This window comes from Diaphorina citri, unplaced genomic scaffold (genome assembly GCF_000475195.1).
Source record: "Diaphorina citri unplaced genomic scaffold, Diaci psyllid genome assembly version 1.1 scaffold9, whole genome shotgun sequence".
Lineage (NCBI taxonomy): Eukaryota > Metazoa > Arthropoda > Insecta > Hemiptera > Psyllidae > Diaphorina > Diaphorina citri.
Window position 1 is genome coordinate 76808 of NW_007377448.1, and position 19356 is coordinate 96163.

At 39.8% G+C, this 19356-nt stretch overlaps 1 protein-coding gene across 1 annotated transcript in view; it reads right to left on the bottom strand.

Annotated features, from left to right (window-relative positions):
* Positions 1-19356, bottom strand: part of LOC103505286 (cullin-associated NEDD8-dissociated protein 1-like) — a 31044-nt gene that overhangs the window by 10101 nt on the left and 1587 nt on the right. The window contains exons 2-17 of the mRNA XM_026820504.1: positions 14129-14290; positions 13591-13739; positions 12430-12736; positions 8250-8535; positions 7446-7730; positions 6781-6930; positions 5978-6210; positions 5258-5404; positions 4555-4785; positions 3714-4006; positions 3440-3496; positions 3048-3354; positions 2339-2462; positions 1712-1906; positions 1088-1239; positions 78-830 (exon numbers count right to left, since the gene is read on the bottom strand). Of these exons, the coding sequence (XP_026676305.1) occupies positions 78-830; positions 1088-1239; positions 1712-1906; positions 2339-2462; positions 3048-3354; positions 3440-3496; positions 3714-4006; positions 4555-4785; positions 5258-5404; positions 5978-6210; positions 6781-6930; positions 7446-7730; positions 8250-8535; positions 12430-12736; positions 13591-13739; positions 14129-14290 (3831 nt within the window). The remainder of the gene's footprint in view (positions 1-77; positions 831-1087; positions 1240-1711; positions 1907-2338; positions 2463-3047; positions 3355-3439; positions 3497-3713; positions 4007-4554; positions 4786-5257; positions 5405-5977; positions 6211-6780; positions 6931-7445; positions 7731-8249; positions 8536-12429; positions 12737-13590; positions 13740-14128; positions 14291-19356) is intronic.

Genomic DNA, 19356 nt, shown 5'->3' on the forward strand with positions numbered 1-19356 from the left:
GACGCTTTCCATGTCCATTTTTTCAAGAAGAAGCAAAAATTGAAAGGAAAAAAAAAGAAGACGCAAAAGGTCCATACCTGAGGCAGAATACTGGCAGCAGCAGGTTCCACCAGGGCATTGGGCTGTATCTTGGCAATACTCGTGAGCAGAGTCAACGTCAGCTGAGCTATATGTAGATCCGATTCACTCACTAGGGGCGCTAGCTCCACGGTCACCTTGTTCAACATCTCCGTAGATATAGCACTCGGATAATTCACTAGCAGTGTGTCCAGGAGTAGAAGGGTGCTTAGCTTCAGCGCGCGTTGGTTCTTACGGAGGAAACTTCCCAAGATTGGTATACCGTCTGTTAGGATAGGACGTAGGTCGATCCGTAGCGGACTGGCTGCTATCTTAGTAAGCGCCTTGACTGTGGTAAGACGTGTTATCTCATTCCGTAGTCTGTCCAGTAGGATAGGCAGACACACAGGTAGCTCAGACTTCAGATAGTCTCCAAGGTTACATATGATCTGTCCCATACAGGAGATAGCTCTCTCTTTCACCTCCTGGTCTATATCAGCCGCCTTGAGTCGGACCAAGGTACACTGGTAGATATCCGACGTGAATGGCGCAAAGTCATAGCTGGACGGGGAGGTCAGGGGCCGAATGACCTTCACGAACTGTTGAAGGACGAGCAGCGCCTCTGCCGTGATCTTGTAGAAGTTATCTCCCACGGAGGCGATGACGGGGGAAAGCAAGAAATAATAAAATGAGTAAATAAAACTCGTTTCTTCGTTATGGTTATGAATGTCATTTCTTTGAATTATCACATTAAAAGTTTGGTTACTTTGATGCTCACTGCAGCATTGTAGGATTCTCCAAATATCTCAATAATCCAGCACCCAATGTTCACCTACCATGCTGGCAACGGTCGCTATGCGTATTACATAGGTCGCAACAGTCAGTCATGGAATCAATCATTTGCATGATACAATTTTTTTGACCCCGTTGGGAATCGAATTCGGGTCTCCCGCGTGCAAGGCGAGCGCAGTGACCACTACGCCATGGGAGCTGATGACTAGACTGAGCGAAATGAATCTACTAGTCTCACCTGATCGGAAATGGTAAATTTGACTGCAGTGAGTACTGTGGTTCTCATGAGGGCAGAGTTAGATTTGAGAGATTCCTGAAGGCGAGGAAGCAAATTGCTTGGATCTATCAGCGTTAACTTGCCCAGACACTCAGCTACCACGTTCCTTGTTCCTGAAATAATGGGGAAGCACAGTGGTTTTTATTAGACTTTGCCATTTGAGTGGACAAAAAGTAGTGATTTAAACCTTGGAATTTTATTGAAGCCCAATTCCCAAAGTCCGTTCAGGTCACGCTCCAGTCACACAAAAGGTCGATTAATGTACAGGCAGAATTAAACTTACTAGGACTTGACTTGAACAGCAAAAAGGGCTTTAAAATAAATATACAGTTAAACCTGTCTAATTGGGAACCGTCTAAAAGCCTATGTACCCACGGAGCTACTGCTAATTTTTTTCATTTTATTTAATTTGCAAGTACAATAAATTGATTGTTCCTAGATCTTGTTCCTAGAATATCAAAATAATATTGAGCTCTTTTTACTAAGCAAACAGCAAATACATAAGTGTTATAAATTCGAAGGATAGTTTACAAAAAAAGCCTTTAAGGATTTACAAAAAAAAAAAAAAAAAGTCAGAGAACCAACCTTCTTCTTGGCATTCACAATGGAGGAACAGCTGGGCCCAGATGGCAGGCACGAACTGTTGCAGCTGCGCTACGCCACTAGTGCTAGTACTTTGCCAGGATATGATCTCCTTGAGAGAGTGCAACAGGAGATATTGACGCTTTGGCTGATTCTCAATCTCCTTCAGAACGAATGGGACATACTGCTGGAGATTGCCTGAAAATAGTGAAATGAGGGCATGGTTAGTGGTAAAGCGATTGCTTGCCACGCAGAAGTCCCCGGGTTCGATGCCCACCATCAAAGAAGATTTTTGTCGAATTTGAGACGATTTTTGATTGTCTTACCTGATGATGCTGAGGGACATACTAAGAGTACGAGATGGGCATGCAATGGCACAGACTTCACGAGTCTAAAGGTAGAAACACACTACCATCACGTCACATCACGTGAATTCATGGGCAGTCAGAAAGATGTAGTCCAAAGTTTTCCCATATTGTAGGTAACCTTGTTCAGGAGAACCACACTACCCTCACGTAACGTGATGGTAGTGTGTTTCTACCTGACTTCATTGCTATGGAATAAAAACGGTGGTGATTTTTCTTTTCTTTATAACAAACTCTTTTAGTTGACTTAGTGCCTTTAACATACCGACTGCGATGCTGCCCAAGGTATAACTAGCAGCAGACTTGACTTCCTCCGAGGTGGGAGTGAACGCGTTGAGGATGACTTGCTTCAAATCTGCTACGCTGGTCAGATCTGTGTGTCTGCCTATCTCACCTGAGAAATAAACAAAACAATACGGATAAAATAGTAGATACAAAACAATACGGATAAAATATCAGATACAAAACAATACGGATAAAATATCAGATACAAAACAATACGGATAAAATAGCAGATACAAAACAATACGGATAAAATAGCAGACACAAAACAATACGGATAAAATATCAGATACAAAACAATACGGATAAAATAGCAGATACAAAACAATACGGATAAAATATCAGATACAATTCGTTCTCGGAACGGCTAGCTATCTTCCATCCTGTCCTCCCTTAGATTTCGAGAAGATAATAACTCAGTGGTTACAGTGCTCTTTATCAAAGGTCTTCAATAAATAGTTAGTTTTCAAGTCTGGAACCACCTCAGATACGATGCCAGAATATTGATGTTTTCACCGATACTTCAGGTGCAGCCACAAGGTCTTCCATTGTGCAGACAATAAATAAATAAAATGAAACTTCAAATTAAATTGATTCCAATGGCAAGAAAAACCTAGAACCTTGACAAATGGAGTGTGTCTGAAGGCATGTTCTAATCCACTCAACCCCAAACGACTAATGTCTCGACTTACCGACTGAATATGCGGTGTAATCTCCTTGGGACAGCGCTGCACAAACGCCTCACACGCCTGCAAACAAAACTCTCTCAGCTCATCATCTTCCTCTCGGCTATACTTCAATATGAGCGGCATCACACGCTCTATATGTTCCGCAAACCGGTGGCCCGCCTGGCGGCAAATGGCGGCAAAACATTGAATGTAGGTCCGATTGGTGGACGTGCTCTTATTAGTGGTCAGTCCTTCCAGGAGGAAGTCGATAAGCTTGGTGTACAGCTGCAAGTTGCAGGACATGACCAGGTGACTGAGAGCCACGATGGTTCTGAAAATGAGAAAATATTGTTAATAAAATTGTAGGTATATGATGGATGTTGGTGGTCAGTCCTTCCAGGAGGAAGTCGATAAGCTTGGTGTACAGCTGCAGGTTGCAGGACATGACCAGGTGACTGAGAGCCACGATGGTTCTGAAAATGAGAAAATATTGTTAATAAAATTGTAGGTATATGATGGATATAATATCTCTAGTAGCGCGGTCAAACTTTGACTTGGCGGGGCGGAGCGCTACCGCGCTCCTTAATATACCTTAACATTATGGACTTTCGTCTATGAATCTAGCATTCTAGCCAATGTTTGGGTGAATCCAGCAATCTTTATGAATTAATTACACCAATAACAAAGAGCGCAAACACCTGATGGGCGTCATCCTTGTTAGTTTTCAGCTCCTTCAGGAATTTCTCGACGACAGGCAACGCCTCTCGCTGCACTGTAATGGCCAGGGCTGCCACACACTTGGCCAGGGAGTGGAAGGCCTGCTTGTGTAAGGCCGTGCCTGTCATGACCGGGGCTATAAGCATGTTGAGAAGCTCGGAGAAACTCAGGCCCGGCAATTCAGCCAGAACGAGGGACTTGAAGAATTCCAGCATGGATGTGAGAGCCGCGCCTTGTAACAGAGGAGACTTGGCGATTTGCAGAACCTGTGGGAAAAATATTGACTTTTAAAGTCTATTTCATAGTTTAAGTTATTTATCATATTGTATTATCACTGTTATTATTATTTATTGTTGCAAATAAATTACAAATTACAATATGTAGGGAGGAAAAAGATGTATATAATTTAGTATCTTCATCTTCCTAGTCTTTTGCTAATTCAATAGGGTCGGGTGTTTCTCATAAAATTTTCTCACCCAGGTCTTGATTCACACAATCCTTCCACCTTTTCTTCGGTCTCCATCGCCCTTTTCTCCCCCTCACTTCCATTCTCTCAACTCTTTTCCCTACATATGTAGCTCTCATCTCTTCTTTATATTTTAGTATGAAAAGGGAAAACTTCAGGACGTGACTTGTGACATGCTAATAGTTTTAGCTTTAGCCTTTGAGGCATAAGTATGATGTACCTCCCAACATTTATGATTTCTTAAGATAGTATTTGGTGTAACGTGTGATAATGACTCTTTCCATGTCCATTTTTTCAAGAAGAAACAAAAATTGAAAGGAAAAAAAAGAAGACACAAAAGGTCCATACCTGAGGCAGAATACTGGCAGCAGCAGGTTCCACCAGGGCATTGGGCTGTATCTTGGCAATACTCGTGAGCAGAGTCAACGTCAGCTGAGCTATATGTAGATCCGATTCACTCACTAGGGGCGCTAGCTCCACGGTCACCTTGTTCAACATCTCCGTAGATATAGCACTCGGATAATTCACTAGCAGTGTGTCCAGGAGTAGAAGGGTGCTTAGCTTCAGCGCGCGTTGGTTCTTACGGAGGAAACTTCCCAAGATTGGTATACCGTCTGTTAGGATAGGACGTAGGTCGATCCGTAGCGGACTGGCTGCTATCTTAGTAAGCGCCTTGAACTTTGTTCACCAGTGGTCCCAAGCTGAAGGTAAAACAAATAAAAATATTTGGGTACTTAGAAAATACTATAAATTGGGCTATAATCCAAAATGAAGAGAGAAAACTCAATAGTTACCAACTTCAGATGGATTCAAGACATGACCACTGTAAATGTGGGTCCTTCATTTATACCTATACCTACCCTGTTGGATTTATTTTTAATGCTCCTTAGGTACCTACGTATTTGGCATTGAAGAGGATGGGATCCAAACTAAGTTTGGTAAGTAAGTACTTGGGTACTTTATTCTAAAGTATTTGACTTTTCAATTCCCATCAATACATAAATCATTCAAAATAAAGTTAACATTACCATTTGACAGCCAAATTTTGGACCTCTCCATTTTTGTCTTCAAGAAGTCTCAACAACATTTTGACCACTTTCCTTTCCGAGTCATCATCCAGCTTGATGCTATCCTTCTGAAGTTCACTCATCAGATCATTTGTCGCCATGAATCGGAAATCTTTATCACTTGATGTCATCTGAAATACAGGAATCATAAATGACACACATGAATCAAACAATTTGACAAGTTTACTTACAGCTAGGTTTTAGGTTTTCAATCTTATGTTTAAGTGTTAGTTAATGGCGTGCATGCTTGGAGACTAATGGAACATTCTCGCCACGAATCTTTTTGATCGGACCGAAACTGGACCGTGACCGGAGCGAGACTGGCACTGTAGTGTGAATAGGCAGCAATCAAGCAACGATCAACATTCCTTCGTTCAATTTTCAAAGTAGGTACGATGTTATTTCGTGACCATGTTTTTTAATACCTAAAACTCATAATGAATTATTTAATTTCTTATTCCAAATTTGTTTTCTCTCTTTCATTTATTTTATTTAAAAACGAACATTGTCCTATCAGGAAAAAATCCGCCCCGGGCGAGAATCGAACCCGCGACCTAGTGCTTACAAGGCAGACGCGCTATCAACTAAGCTAACTAGGCTGGCAAAAAAAGGTAATAAATTCATAATTACAACAAATATTGAATATTATTACCTGGGATAAGCGCAGGTAAAGATGGTGCTAGACAGCCGGGGAGTGTCTGTACTAATTCCCTCAGTAACGCCAAACAGTCCTGACGTGTACGAATGGACTTCTCGCGCAGTTGACACTGAAGAGCTTTGACCAGACTAGGGACCTGGGTGGAGAGAAGACAGACAGGGGAGTCCTCCTGGTCCATTTGATTCGGATCAGAGGGAGTGAGAGGGGAGAAGGTGCGCGTACCTTTCAGGAGGGCCATGTAGGCGTGGAAGATGTCACTCTTAACGTTCTCCTCACGCTCTGAAACCAAAACAAAAGAGATCAATTTTGTCCGAATAAAACACATAAAAACAATACCACAATCACTTTAGTAACCTTTTTTTATACCTTATTAATAATTTGTTTGTACCATTGTCAAAAGAGATCAATTTTGTCCGAATAAAACACATAAAAACAATACCACAATCACTTTAGTAACCTTTTTCTTATACCTTATTAATAATTTGTTTGTACCATTGTAAGTAGGTAAGTACTGAACACTGATGCTATGGTATCGGTGGTATAAATACCACTGATCACCAATATTCTATGGAGATTTGCTTTCAGTCTTATCTTCCAGCAATCGGGTTTCTCAACCATTTGTGCTTCTTCTCTTGTCCTTCTTCGCCTTAGAGTCCCAAAACTGTCCTCCATCTCCTTAGATCTTAGATTAAATAGTATAGCTTCACTATAATTAAAGTAAGTAATAGAGATAAAAAAGTTCTATTTCCTGACTTACCTTTGAACCTGGCAATGAGTGCCTCGAGACACTTCCCTCCCTCACGTCACGTCACGTGATAGTAGTGCAAAAGGTACAGTTTCTCTGCTTACCTTTGAACCTGGCAATGAGTGGGGGCGACACCAGCCGGTACATGTCTCCAATCAGATCCCTGCGGGTTGCTATAATCGCCTCGAGACACTTAGCCGCTGCCCGTCTCACTTTCCAGCTCATATCATCATCGTCCGAATACTCGTTGTCGTCTTCCCCCTCGTCCTCTCCATCTTCCTCTTCTGTATCCATTCCTTCCCCTCCTCCTTCTCCTCCCAGTCCTTCCTCTTCATCCTCGTAGTTGTAGTTCGGGTCGTACGTGATGTAGGTGAGACATAAAAAAAAAAAAAAATCAAATATCAAATTCTTTGTGGTAAAGCAGAGTTTTTTCACAATTTTTGTGAATATCACAGAAATACCAAGTATTCTTTGCAATCAATTTCCATACTTCAATAATCTTTTTACACTGGTAATGCCGCCAATGGTCGCTACTCGATTAAAGTAGCTACTCAATTGTCATCACGAGGCTGAGTGCACCCCAAACTCCAAGCACAGAGCCGAAAAAACCTCGACCCTGCTAGGAATCGAACCCGGGACCTCCGGCGTGCAAGCCTAGTGTGATACCCACTCGGCCACGGAGGTTACATCTACATACTTACATTATTGTAATAAAAAATAAATAATTAAAAATCATAATAATAAACATCCAATTCAATATTATTATTACCTGGGATAAGCGCAGGTAAAGATGGTGCGAGACAGCCGGGGAGTGTCTGTACTAATTCCCTCAGTAACGCCAAACAGTCCTGACGGGTACGAATGGACTTCTCGCGTAGCTGACACTGAAGAGCTTTGACCAGACTAGGGACCTGGGTGGAGAGAAGACAGAGAGGGGAGTCCTCCTGGTCCATTTGATTCGGATCAGAGGGAGTGAGAGGGGAGAAGGTGCGCGTACCTTTCAGGAGGGCCATGTAGGCGTGGAAGATGTCACTCTTAACGTTCTCCTCACGCTCTGAAACCAAAACAAAGGGGTATACCCAGTGAAAAAAGGGTCCTTTTATGTTCTTCCTTGTATCATCCCATTTGTCTGGATAAATAAATAAATAAATAAATAAGAAGCACATATGTTTTCCGTAGAAAACTACATATATCTTGAAGTAAAACACATTAATATCACGTCACTGACGTCACATGAGTTACTTACTTACTTACTTTCCGTGTCCTCTTCTTTCTCATCAAATCTTTCTTCCCCAGTAATTTGAGGGGAAGAAAGATTTGATTTATAGGGAGTCCGAAATATGTCAATGTGGTTCAAATTTCTCCCATATTATGATTTCGTCGATAGTAGCTACACTACTATCACGTCAAGTGAGGGCAATGTGGCTATCATGAACGAAATTACTTACGGTATTATGGCAAGAAATTTCTTTGAACTATATCTTTCTGACCTTAACTACATTATGAGGCCTATGAGCTCATGTGACGTGATAGTACTGGGTTTCTACCTTTAGTTACAAGTTTCTCGGCTTACCTTTGAACCTAGCAATAAGTGGGGGCGACACCAGCCGGTACATGTCTCCAATCAGATCCCTCCGGGTTGCTATAATCGCCTCGAGACATTTCGCCGCTGCCCGTCTCACTTTCCAGCTCATATCATCATCGTCCGAATACTCGTTGTCGTCTTCCCCCTCGTCCTCCCCATCTTCCTCCTCCGTGTCCATTCCTTCCCCTCCTCCTTCTCCTCCCAGTCCTTCCTCTTCATCCTCGTAGTTGTAGTTCGGATCGTACGTGATGTAGGTGAGACAGAGCTCCGTGATCTGTAGGAGATAGAGAGGAAAACGAATAGAGATGATTAGTTGGGTGAAAGAATACTTTGAGAATCTGTCTACTTAGGGCAGCGTCCACAAAGTGAGTTATGTAAATGTAAATGCAGTTTCTTTGTGTTATTATGTCACAACTTTGGTGCTCACTGCAGCATTGTAGCATTTTCCCAGTATCTCAATAATCCTAAAATCCAATGTTTACCTACCATGCTGGCACCGGTCGCTATGCACATTTATATGTCAGCTACTCATTTTCCTCACGAGGCTGAGTGGGCCCCGCAACAGCCAGTCACGGAATCAATCATTTGCATGATACAAATTTCTTGACCCCGTCGGGAATCGAACCCGGGTCTCCCGCGTGCAAGGCGAGCGCAGTGACCACTACGCCATGGGAGCTGACTACAAAGTGAGTTATACTCGGTTCAAGTTTAATTCTCGGATTAAGCTAATCTGATTGGTTGATTTTAAGATTTCAATGAGGTTGACTCACTTTGTGGCCCCGGAGGTTAAATATAAAAAGAGGGTAGTGCGTCTGCTTTGGAAGCGCTAGGTCGCGGTTTCGTATCCCGCCCGAGGCGAACTTTATTAAAATATAACATGAGGTTCGTTCTCGGAACGGCTGGCTTTCTTCCATCCTGTCCTCCCTTAGATTTCGAGAAGATAATAACTCAGTGGTTACAGTGCCCTTTATCAAAGGTCTTCAATAAATAGTTAGTTTTCAAGTCTGGAACCACCTCAGATACGATGCCAGAATAGTGATGTTTTCACTGATACTTCATGTGCAGTCACAAGGTCTTCCATTGTGCAGACAATAAATAAATAAAATGAAACTTCAAATTAAATTGATTCCAATGGCAAGAAAAACCTAGACCCTACCAAACAGTTATAAAGTAACCTCAGAGGTGAATAAGCACTTTCTGCGATCTCATGTTGGACTGCTTCCCCTGCTGGGAACTTGTTTGTCAATGTTAGCCAAACACTTCTATGGACAAATATTTTTGCACATAATCTTGTATCATGTAGAAAGTGTCGATAACTGGGTAAACATGTCAAAAGGTGCAGTAGATCTTTCTAGTTCTAGAGATGGAAAAGGTATCGCATGGAAACCAGAAGTAGATGGTCTTACCTTCTCAAGAAGATTGGCGATCTGGAAGGAGACGTTCGCCATTTTTGCGATTCTCGTTGAAAATGCACAAGCTGAGAAGTAAAATACACTCTTCTTGCACTTCTTTCGTAATAACTGGACTATACAACGAAATTTTCAGGATAAAATCCACCGATTCTCGCCAAATTTTGCAAATTTGCAAAAGTAAAAAAAAGAATGATGGAAAAAATGAAAACAAGGAAAGACCGTATATCTGTGAAGAGAGCAAAATTTTCTCGAAAATCAACAACAACTTTTTACAGGGTGTGACTTGATACGAGATGAGACTTGGGAGAGTTTTAGCGTACATCTACGCATTTTGTACAAAAATTAATTAGGTCTAGGACCTAGGTAATAGGTAGCTAGGAAGATTCATAGGTATTACATATTATTATTAGGTAATCTAGACATTTATTTATACACAGGTAGATAAAATAAAGAGTACTTCCAACATCTTTCAAGTTGAATAAATGTTGCCAGACTCATCTGTACTAAATACGTCGTCTCACTCTGTATATTTTTCGAAAAGTTGCTATATTAACAGTCACCAATAGCTAACTTCCTCGACATGAAAACCCATATTAACGCCCAGATTGAGGTGTAGGTATGCAATATGCAATATTTAAAAATAAAGCGTGATAGGTACCTATACTCAGGCCGTGGGTCACAAAATGAGTTTAAACTCGGTTTAAAAGTTTAACTCTCGGATGCCATCCGATTGGCTATTTTTTTTTGAATATCAATCAGATTACCTAATCCGAGTTTAAACTCACTTTGTGGACCGGACCTAAATAACTTACGAGAGAACAAGCTGGGCCCGTCCCTCCGGGAATATTTTAGCCCGTAGTTTGTTCGATCGTGGTTAAAGAATACCTATGTACCTACCTACCTAATTTGTTTAATATTCAGTTTATCATTATCATTATTGATTTGATTTTTGATTTTACTTTGATATATAGGTCGACCAGGTTTGGATAAGTCCTTCTATGGGGACAGACTGACAGACAGACAGACGACACCGAAGCGAATACAATAGCCCGTCCCTTATACCTTTTTCTTACTATCGTAATAATAAAGGAAGGACGGGCTAAAAAGAGAAAAAAGATCTTAGGTTGGTTTTAAACCTAGATGTTTTAAGCCTGTCTAAAGAGGGTAACTAACTATAAAGGGTTCAGGTAGGTACCTACCTATATACCTTGAATAGATCTGTTCTGCCACCACTCACTGCTTCCGCCACAATGTCTGACAGACCGTGGTCTGTCAGACCTGTGGGTCTTTCAAACTGTCTGAGCGTGAGTGGCAGGCAGTAGAAAACAAGAGAAGAAATTTAGGTTGTTGTAACTAAATAAAATCAAAAATGATTGATGAATCTAGACAACCTACTTGAGTTTTGACTGTTCAAACAAGTTTCCAATAACCTATTTTTAACCTACAATCTATAGCCAGGTAGGTACCTATCTAGCATTGACACAATTGACGCACACACGATACATTAAATTTATAAAGTACCTACCTACCTACCTACCGACCTAGCTAGGTACCTATTAGGTAAGTAGGTAAGCTAGGTAGTAAGATTGGGTCAAAGAGTTCAAACCAGGTAGCAAGTCGAACAGTCAATATTTTTTGACGCACACACGATAAATACCTACCGACCGACCAACCGACCTATAGGTAGGTACCTATTAGGTAAGTAGGTAAGCTAGGTAGTAAGATTGGGTCAAAGAGTTCAAACCAGGTAGCAAGTCGAACAGTCAATATAAACTCTTCAAAAAAGACACTCGTTTTCGACCCTTAAGGTGGATTTCCACCAACGCGACCTCTGTCGTGCGACAAAATCGCGCGACATTGTCGCGCGACGTCACCTGTTTCCACTTGCAACATTTGTCGCGCGACGTGACCTGTTAAAAATTAAAGCACTCCCCCTAGGTTAAGGGGTCTTCCTAATTCCTCTATGCATGAGATTTTTTTTATTTTTTCAAATTGAAAAAGTACCTAGATTTTTGGTTTTTCTTCATTCGTTATTGATAAGAATGATAAAGATAAGACACAAATGAGTCTAAAGTTCAGCAACGTTGGGCATGGTGTACATAAGGACGAGTGACCGTACAGAACCGTCATTGTGGCTTCAATCTGAATGTCTAAATCGGAGTTTTTAGGTAGCTTTCCCGACAAAAACCAGGTTGTTTTTGTAGCCGAAGAAAAGGAAGCCCTAGGGAAATTTCAGAAGTTGAACCATCCTGCTCAGCAGCCCAAGTAGCTCCTTTGTTAACAAGCTCATAAGGCAGCCACGAACAAAGACCAAGTAGGTATATCGAGATAATCAGCATTTCAAATTACATTTCTCTCTGGAAAGTTGAAAGACGTAGCTTTCATTCAAAAATAAGAACTGAATGATACTGATAAGACACAAATGAGTCTAAAGTTCAGCAACGTTGGGCATGGTGTACATAAGGACGAGTGACCGTACTGGACCGTCATTGTGGCTTCAATCTGAATGTCTAAATCGGAGTTTTTAGGTAGCTTTCCCGACAAAAACCAGGTTGTCTTTGTAGCCGAAGAAAAAGAAGCCCTACCTGCCCTAGGGAAATTTCAGAAGTTGAACCATCCAGCTCAGCAGCCCAAGTAGCTCCTTTGTTAACAAGCTCATAAGGCAGCCACGAACACCCTTGACAAATGGAGTGTGTCTGAAGGCATGTGTTGTGTACTAATCCACTCAACCCCAAACGACTATTGTCTCGACTTACCGACTGAATATGCGGTGTAATCTCCTTGGGACAGCGTTGTACAAACGCTTCGCACGCCTGCAAACAAAACTCTCTCAGCTCATCATCTTCCTCCCGGCTATACTTCAATATGAGCGGCATCACTCGCTCTATGTGTTCCGCAAACCGGTGGCCCGCCTGGCGGCAAATGGCAGCAAAACATTGAATGTAGGTCCGATTGGTGGACGTGCTCTTGTTGGTGGTCAGGCCTTCCAGGAGGAAGTCGATAAGCTTGGTGTACAGCTGGAGGTTGCAGGACATGACCAGGTGACTGAGAGCCACGATGGTTCTGAAAATGAGAAAATATTGTTAATAAAATTGTAGGTAGGTATATGATGGATATACCTTAACATTATGGACTTTCGTCTATGAATCTAGCATTCTAGCCAATGTTTGGGTGAATCTAGCAATCTTTATGAATTAATTCAATGTTTATAAGACACAAGAATTTGCCAGCAATCAAAGTGGCATTGCAGCCATCACATTACAGGAGGTTATGGATTCGATTCTCGACACAGACGAAAAAAAAACTGTTCTCCAAGAGGTTCTGGATTCGATTCTTGACACAGTCAAAGTTTTTTCGGTTTTGTGCTTGGAATGTAATGAGTGCTTTGCCTTGAGAAGACAATCGAGTAGCTGCTCTGAATGAGTAGTGATCACTGGTGGCATTGTAAGAGTTTTATTTTTATAATTGAGTGAAGGTGTAATCTTGTGACAATTCACAAAAAATGGTTAATTCTTAGGTACATTTCTACTGTTCAATTTATCCAATACAACACATTCGATTATTACTAATAAATTATTACCTTTTTCTAACAGCCTGTCTGGGGGAAGAGAGTTGGGGTAGGAGAGCTGTCAAGATGACAAAGTGGGAATTAATTAAATGTTTATAAGAGTTTTCACTCTAATAAATATTAATAAAATGTTTTTAAGACACAAGAATTTGCCAGCAATCAAAGTGGCATTGCAGCCATCACATTACAGGAGGTTCTGGATTCGATTCTCGACACAGTCAAAAAGAAATCTGTTTTCCAAGAGGTTCTGGATTCAATTCTTCGACAAAAAATGGTTACTTCTTAGGTACATTTTTACTGTTCAATTTATCCAATACAACACATTCAATTATTACTAATAAATTATTACCTTTTTCTAACAGCCTGTCTGGGGGAAGAGAGTTGGGGTAGGAGAGCTGTCAAGATGACAAAGTGGAAACTGGGAAGAAGTGCCCCAAATCTGGACAGCAAGTCTGACAGAATATCCAGGGCTTCCAACTGAACTGACACATCTTCTTGCTGTGGAACATAGCAAGAAAGGATAATTGCCTATTTGAAATTTTCTTTGAATTAAAATGTCTATTAAAGGCTCTGAAATTCTATTTGAACATCATAGGTACTTTAAAAAATTTAAGGCAAAAAATATTTATATTGAAAACAAGAATACTCCTTGTGACAGCAAATTTTTGTAAACCATGGAGTGCAAAGTTGCAAAGTTCTCAACATCAGAACAAGAAATTGAGAGCTGTATGTAGATCTTAGTATGTAACATCCTATAAAAGTAAATAGGTAACCAATTAATTATGTGTTGAGTTAATGCCTAAGCATAATGTAAAAAAAGTTTTCTTTGCATATCATAAACAGATTTCTCTTGATTTCAGCAGGCTTCAAAAGCAAGTCCAGTATACCTTCTCTATAGCTGTGCTCAACTTTCCAGTGATCCTGCGGCACACATTAGCAGCCAAAGCATTTGATCCGAGTGGCAATTCACTGATAACAGTCTTCAATCCTATGCTGGATATATCTCGGAGTTGTTCTTTATCCGAGACCATGTTGGAACAGAGGGCATCCTATATACCTACTGTTGATCATTTCAATGATTTATGGCTTCAATCGTTCTCCAAGATTTTTTCTCTGTCCTCTGCCTCAAGAGAAGTATACCTGCCTCGGTGGTGTAGTGGCCAAGGCCCCAGACCCTCAGGTTCGATCCCAGCCGAGGCATGGAAGGAATACAAATAGCAAAAGTTTAGTAGGTCCAGAGTTACCAAATCTGTAAGACAGAGTTACCTCCGAGTACAGGGTTATCAAATCTGTACGAGTAAAGAAAGGTGCCTTCTGATTGGTCCAAACTTTCGAAGGTTTTCGCAAATGTGACATCCTTTTTTTTTTTTTTTTTTTTTTTTTTTTTTTTTACAGACTGTAGGTAACGTAGGCAGGTACCTAAAGTAGGTATAGTATGGATACAGGTAGGTATCTCTTATTGTCTTATTTTGATGAAATTTTGTAGCTACCTAGATCTACCTATTACTTACCTACCTACCTACCTAATTCTGTGTAGGTAGGTACCTACATAAAACTTCAAATTCTACGTTTTGTAGGATTCTCAATTTCTCACATAGTGCGCTCTTCCATTCAATCTCAAAAACAAATCAACACGATAGCGATCTTTTCCCATGAGTAGTTCTGCACGATCATTTTTTCGGTCCGATCCCGAGAGATCTTTATTACACCGCAAATCCATTCAAAAATTCGAACCAGGTAATTAACGTGTAACTTTCACATGATGCAGTTCAGAGTCATGATTTTTTTTTCATCTCGAAAATTAAGATAAAAAAAAAATCTTCAGAAGTCTGGCTTCCAATGCTCCGCCTTCTGTGTTGATTGGTTAAGATCTAAGCCAACTATGAAGACTTCTGAAGTACCTAATTTCTGCTTCAATCAACACTCGCTGTACCAGATAATTTGATTTTTTGTTTCATTTTGCGAGACAAATTTCAATTGCAGCCCAAAAAGGCATTCTCGGACAATGATGGATTTTTTTTCCGTTTTTCTACCAATTCCAGGAATTAGAAAAATCTGGCGTCTCCACTAAAAATGGTGGATGTGTCTCGACCTCTAAACCTTATTTGCCCATTGCTTCTGTTCAGTTGATCTTTTGATTCGTAGCTTTAGCCTTAAATATTTGTAAAATTGGAAATAATTATTTTTTCAATTCCATCAGGATACCTATACCTACTCTGAAGCCTGCGCTAGAAATGGTGGATGTGCACAGAAACACCCAACGAATATCTTTAGCTAATCTCACCATAATTTAATTTTTTTTCTTATCAAAAAAAAATTAATATTTTCATAAAAAAAAAAAAAAAATGAAATTTTGTAGCTACCTAGATCTACCTATTACTTACCTACCTACCTACCTACCTAATTCTGTGTAGGTAGGTACCTACATAAAACTTCAAAATCTACGTTTTGTAGGATTCTCAATTTCTCACATAGTGCGCTCTTCCACTTAATCTCAAAAACAAATCAACACGATAGCGATCTTTTCCCATGAGTAGTTCTGCACGATCATTTTTTCGGTTCGATCCCGAGAGATCTTTATTACACCGCAAATCCATTCAAAAATTCGAACCAGGTAATTAACGTGTAACTTTCACATGCAGTTCAGAGTCATGATTTTTTTCATCTCGAAAATTAAGATAAAAAAATCTTTAGAAGTCTGGCTTCCAATGCTCCGCCTTCCGTGTTGATTGGTTGAGATCTGAGCCAACTATGAAGACTTCTGAAGTACCTAATTTCTGCTTCAATCAACACTCGCTGTACCAGATAATTTAATTTTTTTGTTTTATTTTGCGAGACAAATTTCAATTGCAGCCCAAAAAGGCATTCTCGGACAATGATGGATTTTTTTTTTTTTCGTTTTTCTACCAATTCCAGGAATTAGAAAAATCTGGCGTCTCCACTAAAAATGGTGGATGTGCCCATTTGCCCATTGCTCCTGTTTAGTTGATCTTTTGATTCGTAACTTTAGCCTTATCAATTAAAAAAAAAAAATCCCCTTTTAAAGATTCTCTACCATTGCACATGTGACATGTTTGGCAACAATGCCTATTTTTTTGCTGTCACATTGATTTGGACACACTATAACATGTAGGTATACCTATATGTGACTACCCTATAGGTATTCTGGGGTTAAATGTCACGGGTTTTAATATGAAACGGTTGATCCTTATAGGGACGTACATCGTACAATACTGGCGTGTGAAAACTTGAGGATTATAATAAAATAAAATCATTTTAATAGATAAACATATTCGTATGTATCTACATTGTAGATTATATCTACATACACTAAATAGGTTTGTATAGGAAGGTACGTATTGATAAAGAAAAAGGTTCTTTTTTTCTTTGATAAACATTATTTTACAGCGATTTACATAACATGATCTACACCAGGGGTTCTCAACCTTTTAGTAAACACGTACCACTTGAAATTTTCAGAGATTTTGACGTAGGTACCACCTTATATTTATATATGGCTTGCAAGGTGGAGGTTGCAAGATCGAGACCCACTTACAACATTTTTTCAATGATGTTTCTTGATTCGTTCAATAATAAAATCACGATTTTTTTAGTTTCTTATCAATTATTTTGATTAATTATAGTCTTAAAACCCCACCATTCAACATTTTTTATTGTTATTATTAATATATGACTGCGTAGTGCGTACCACCTAAAATGTATCCGCGTACCACCAGTGGTACGCGTACCACCGGTTGAGAACCTCTGATCTACACCTTTACAATGGAATATCTTTACCTATGGAGTCACACGCTTAGCTCACTTTTTGATATTATTGGTAGACTTTGAAAATGATGCCAGAAATTTTTAGTAAAAAGAAAGGGAATCTGTGAAATGTGAATATATTTATTTTGAAGAGGTTTGATAGAGGGAACTGTAACGGCTAAGGTCTTATCGTCTCAAAAGCGAAGAGAGAAAAAAAAGACAGGATAGACTTGTACTCGAATTTGAGGACTGCCAAGTTTGGATTTTCCCCAAATTTAGGTGTGTGTATTATTATGCATTTATTCTTAAAAAGTTTCCATACCAGCCAGCAATTGCGTTGGTTTGTTGCTTGATGAATGATACACAGTAAACTTGGTAACTAACTAAGGCCCGGTTTCTGACAAGACGAAACTCGAGAGTTTGAGCTCACTAACCGCGGAGTTTGCAAAAAGTGCGTTTCTAACAATATACTTCTTCGAAATTCCGCAATTTTAGCGCTAGTGTCGTTGTTGATTTTGAACCACGCGTTTGTTCCTCGGTTAAGACCTAAACCGAGGAGTTTCATTTCCATTTGTTTACATTTTGAGTTTTGATTGTCGTGATTTTTTTTTTTTTTTTCTCATCTGTACTAAATACGTCGTCTCACTCTGTATATTTTTCGAAAAGTTGCTATATTAACAGTCACCAATAGCTAACTTCCTCGACATGAAAACCCATATTAACGCCCAGATTGAGGTGTAGGTATGCAATATGCAATATTTAAAAATAAAGCGTGATAGGTACCTACCTACCTACTCCCAGGCCGCGGGCCACAAAGTGAGTTTAAACTCAGTTTAGGTTTAACGCTCCGATTAAGTAATTCAATTTTCTTTTTTTTTTTTTAATTAGGTAATCAGATTGCTTAGTTCCAAGGTTAAACATGGAGTTTAAACTCGCTTTGAGGTCCCGGACCTAAATACTCGTAACTTACGAGAAAAAAAGTTTTAGGTAGGTAGGTGGGTTGTATTTAGATGTTTTAAGCCTATATTTATAATTTCAACTTCAATAGGTAGGTAGGTATCTACCTAAATTTTAATAAAAATATATAAAGCCTTCATAGAGAAGGTACCTACAAAGGGTTCAGGTAGTACCCTGAATAGATCTGTTTTGCCAGCCACTCACGGCTTTTTCTGCCACACACGTTCCGAAGGTCTCTGTACCGGGTTGAGATGAGCTCGGACGAGGTGAGATAGGATATTGTTTCTACAGGTCTGTCAGACCTGTGGGTCTTCCAAACTGTCTGAGCGTGCGTGGCAGACAGTATAGAAGACAAGAGAAGAAAGTTGGGTCATTGTAACTAAATAAAATCAAAAATGATTGATGAATCTAGACAACCTACTTGAGTTTTGACTGTTCAAACAAGTTTCCAATGTAACCTATTTTTAACCTACAATCTATAGCGAGGTAGGTACCTATCTAGCATTGACACATTTGACGCACACACGATAAATACCTACCGACCGACCAACCGACCTAGGTAGGTACCTATTAGGTAAGTAGGTAAGCTAGGTAGTAAGATTGGGTCAAAGAGTTCAAACCAGGTAGCAAGTCGAACAGTCAATGATAAACTCTCTCTTTTAAAATGCAGAGGTAGCTCTAAGTTCAGAGGTTGGACATTGTTGCAATTGAGGTAAAGGTCTATTTTTGATGAACTCTCTCTTTTAAAATGCAGAGGTAGCTCTAAGTTCAGAGGTTGGATTCCACAGATCCAGGCGATATCCACCTTACCTGACTTTGTTTCACTGTCGGAGGAAGCACTGTGCAATATAGCTTCCCCTTTTAAAGATTCTCTACCATTGCACGTGTGACATGTTTGGCAACAATGCCTATTTTTTTTGCTGTCACATTTATTTGGACACACTATAACATGTAGGTATACCTATATGTGACTACCTATAGGTATTCTGGGGTTAAATGTCACGGGTTTTAATATGAAACGGTTGATCCTAATAGGGACGTACATCGTACAATACTGGCGTGTGAAAACTTGAGGATTATAATAAAATAAAATCATTTTAATAGATAAACATATTCGTATGTTTCTACATTGTAGATTATATCTACATAGACTAAATAGGTTTTTGTATAGGAACTTAGGAAGGTACGTATTGATAAAGGAAAAGGTTCTTTTTTTCTTTGATAAACATTATTTTACAGCGATTTACATAACATGATCTACAGTCTACACCTTTACAATAGAATATCTTTACCTATGGAGTCACACGCTTAGCTCACTTTTTGATATTATTGGCAGACTTTGAAAATGATGCCAGAAATTTTTAGTAAAAAGAAAGGGAATCTGTGAAATGTG